The sequence below is a fragment of the Carlito syrichta genome, unplaced genomic scaffold, assembly GCF_000164805.1.
Source record: "Carlito syrichta isolate Samal-C Ts95f unplaced genomic scaffold, Tarsius_syrichta-2.0.1 Scaffold145306, whole genome shotgun sequence".
NCBI classification, from domain to species: Eukaryota; Metazoa; Chordata; class Mammalia; order Primates; family Tarsiidae; genus Carlito; species Carlito syrichta.
Window position 1 is genome coordinate 175,544 of NW_007089402.1, and position 4,092 is coordinate 179,635.

A 4,092-nucleotide genomic window follows, 5' to 3' on the forward strand; every position below is an offset into this window, starting at 1 on the left:
CTCCAGTCTGGGCGACAGAGTGAGACTCCAACTCAAAAAAAAAAAAAAAATCAGTGTTCACTGTGTGCCAGGCACTGTGTTCATAACAGTCCCTTGATTGCAGAACGCCCTTCTGTGCCTTCTGTAGCTTATTTATTTATTCATGCAACAAACATATACTGAACACCTTTAATGTGCCAGGCAATGCTCTAGATGTTCTGACAGAGTGGAGGAAAAGTCAACCAGGCTCTCAGGTTCTCATGGACCTGTATTCTAGAGGGGAGGCATACAATTAACAAATGAAAAAATATACATATATATATCAGGTTACAATGTCAAGAAGGAGCCAACTTTGGGGAAATCTGGGGGAAGGACTTCCTACAAAGATAACAGGTGATTCCAAGATCCCAGGGGGTAACTTCTGTTTGCTCTAAGAACAAAAAGAAGGAATCCATGGCATTGTGCATGGAATATGCTTTCTTCTTACTCTGCAAATGAAAATCTTCTCATGTGTCTGGACCTAGCCAAGCATTGCCTCTTCAGGAATCTATCAGAAATCTATCCTGATTTCTCCTGGGAGAAGTGATCACTGTCCCCTGACTTCTGTCAACACACCTGTGATGCTTTGACATTCTTACCATAGTAAATCATCGGACTCCCTAGTGGACCTTGGTCCTGTCTAAGGGCAGGTCTTAGCTTCCTGTCTAAATCTCTAATGTCCAGCACAGAGCCTGGCACAGAGTCTGTGATCAGTGGCCTTTGTTCCAGGAATGTATGAACTCTCACTCTATCAGAACCTCATTAGTGACACTTATCCAGAATTGACAAGGATTTATTGATCAGTACCAGGCCCTGGGTTGGATGCTTTCCACCATGCCAACTCTTACAAATCTCACAGCCACCATGTGCAGTAAGTGTTTATCATCCTATTCTGTAGTTCAAACTCAGAGGATCAAAGTGTCTATCTGAGGCGGCTCAGTAATAAGAATCAGAGCTGAGATGTGAACCCAAGTTTTTTCAATGCCAAATGCCAATGCTTCATCTTCTTTGTGATGCCACCCATCATGCATTAGTTCCCTGCCAGCCCATCCTTTCTCTTCCCCTAGATAACCATTTTCCTGAGAAAAGCATTTGTTCTTGACTCTATTCTGTATTCCCTATGACAGCAGAGCAAGGCTTTGTATGTAGCACACACTCAGTATGCATGTCTTAGATCTCCAAGGGGTAGAAAAGAAAGAATGAATGTGTGAATGAATGCCACTCTCAGAGTAAACCAGCCACTGATGCCAGTTCCTGGTGATGGACTGGAGACAGAGGCGTTTCTGAGGAGAGGTGCCTTTCCAGATACCTCCAGGCATCTTTTCCAGAAGGGCCCAGGCAGCTGAGGATGATGGCTCCGTGCTAAGCACTTGTTTCTTAGAAATCACACCTTTTGCTCAGCTGCACATTTCGGCAGGCAGGCAGGGCAGAGGGGAACATGCATGGCTTCCAATGAGTTGGGAAAATGAGGTTAGGTTTCCATTCAGATAGTTATTTGTGTTTTCTGGGTCTGCACGGTCGATAAATTTTCAACGAGCAGTGATTCTGTTCCTCATCTTTCACTGCTTTATGGGACTTCAGGGAACGAAAGCATAACATCCTGCTTTCCCATAAGTTCTCTGGCTGCTACCCTGGCACCAATTAAAGACATGTCTATGCAATTAATCAAAACCAATTTGGAAGTTCTCTGGCTGCTCCTCTGGTGTGTTGCCTGCTTCACATACAGTAGTTCTTCAGCTGCAGTGACGGAGCCAGGCACATAGGAGCTTTTGATGAACTGACTGTGCTGGCCCCAAGTGTTAACTATGTCATCTGACATGACTAATGAGGCTCCGGGCTTGATCCGCGTGAGCGGAGCAGCCCTGCTGTCTGGAGGAGGCTCAGTTTCCACAGCCAGCCTGGGAAGAGGCTGCAACGTGCACGGTACACACTGCTTCATGTCAGCTGGAGTCCTGGAGGCCCCTAGTGTTGGAGCTGGGAGTCATTCACAGGGAGGCTGATGGAAACTGTGGGCCAGGCTCTGTGCTGGGACTGGGGCGAATGTGACCCAATTTACACTTCTAGTTCGGCCTCCTCACTTTAGACGTGAAAACCAGGGCCCAGCAGAAGTGTGGGGCTTGCCAAAGACTGAGCTTTGAAGAGAGAAATAAAGCAGAAGCCATGGTCTCTGCCCTCGAGGAGCTAAGCCCCTGGATGAGCAGGTAGCCATGTATGAGGGTGACAACTGGGGCCTGATGCAAGTCCACCTCATCACGGTGTACCATGGGCTTCCTTCCTTCTGCAAACCTTTATCAAGGAGAAGGCTTGCTTGTGCCCTGTCACCTCAGCAACCAGGGCATGGAATTTGTAGTCAATAGATCTGGGTGTGAGCCCCAGCCCTACTTTAAGTTGATATGATCTTGAGCAAATCACTTCATTTTCTGAGCCTTGGTTTCCTCAGTTGTAGCATTGGAACAAACCAAATACTACCCACCCAGCCTACCTCCTAGAGTCTCTGTGAGACTCAGTAGAGCTCATGGGTGCGAAAGTGTAAGTAAGAGTGTCTGCACATGTTAGCTATTATTCATATTATTACCCCCGTAAGGAGCACTGGCTGAAATCTCTGGAATATGGATCCACAGATAGCTTTAACTCTCTTCCTCTTCCTGCCTCTCTCAAAATGCACAGGAAAAAATTGGACATAAAACCAATTGGTCATCTGCCTATACTCTCAACAGCTTTCCCAGAGAGTCCTTGACACAGAAAGAGGGGGAACTCAGCCATTGTAAATTAATGACATTTCACACATTGATTAAGCACCTACCATATGCCAGACGTTGGCCACGCTGTGTGGGGAATCAGAGTTGGATAAGACTTGTTTCTTGGCCACCTTGAGAAATTCTCCATTTAGTGAGAGAAACAGACATGGACATAAATAACTATAATGTCCTACAGAAAAATACAATTGCCATAGGAAAGATACAAATCAAACACTTTAGAAGCCAGAGGAGGGAATGATTCCAAAAAGGAGACTGGGAAAAGGTTCATCAAGGAAGTGGTATGAAGGGATGGGCCAGGCTTAGCTCTGTTAGGAAGCATGAGAAAGGGAGCTCCAGGCTGAGGTGAGGGGAAAGCACAGGCAGATGTATGGAAGCTGGAGAGCAATGGTCATCGAAAGGGTCAAATATACTCAAGTGAGGTATGGAGTTCTGAGCACGAACAAAAGAAAAATCCCTGGGCCTCGGCTCAGAAACCGAGGCATGGATGTGGCTGTTTTGCTCTTCTCTTTGCTGACTGAGGCCATCTTGGCTTCTGTCCTTTAGTCAGAGAGAATCTGACACTAGCCTTTCTTCCAGCAGTCTCGAACCCAAGCCCCAGCCAGGAAAGATAACAACAAATGAACAGGGAACAGCAATTCCTTCAGATGCAAAAACTCCTGAGCTGGAAAGTGCCAGGGCACAGCCATTCCTCCCCAGCCCGGGTAAGAGCTTCACAGCAGATGTGGCAATGACACCAACACTGGAGCATGATGGCAAAGAACCTAAGCCTCTTGGCAAAGCTCACGCACTACATTTTTCTCTTTCCCCCCTTTGTCCAGAAGAAGCCAGCTTCTCTTTTATGAGTGCTGCTGTCAGGATGGGTTTGGAAGGCCTAGAGCTGCAGCTGGACACAAGGCATGGCCATGGGCCACCCCAGGGGCTCATATTTTCTCAGTCTTTCCATCTTTCATTGTGAAGTGTTTTTTATTGTGCAAATAATACAGTGTTAAAAACGGAAACTCCAAAAATAATAGGAAGAGGAGAGAGAGAGTTGTCACAAGTTATCTGTTTCAATTTCTCCCTGCCCTTCCTGGTGTTTCTGTCAGCCTAACTTCTTTTCGCTACTTTTATCCCTGATGCAACTTCAGGTTCTATTTTTCTTGCTTAGTGATGTATCATGCAGCTTTTTTCTATTTTGCTACTTACTGCCAGCCCCTGATGTCCACACACAGGCTTAGCAACGTTCTCCCAAAACTGAAGAAAGATGCCAGGGGTCATCTAAAGGGAATTTCCACAGGTAACATAATCCTCGTTGACACCTGGCATCATGTTGCAG

General features: G+C 46.3%; 1 protein-coding gene across 1 annotated transcript in view; it reads left to right on the top strand.

Moving 5' to 3' along the window:
* The window catches only part of LOC103251787 (putative uncharacterized protein FLJ37770), a 21,963-nt gene extending 20,199 nt beyond the window's left edge, over positions 1-1,764 (top strand). The window contains 2 exon segments of the mRNA XM_008050410.2: positions 1,506-1,708; positions 1,710-1,764. Of these exon segments, the coding sequence (XP_008048601.2) occupies positions 1,506-1,708; positions 1,710-1,764 (258 nt within the window).
* Positions 1,765-4,092: the final 2,328 nt, after the last annotated feature.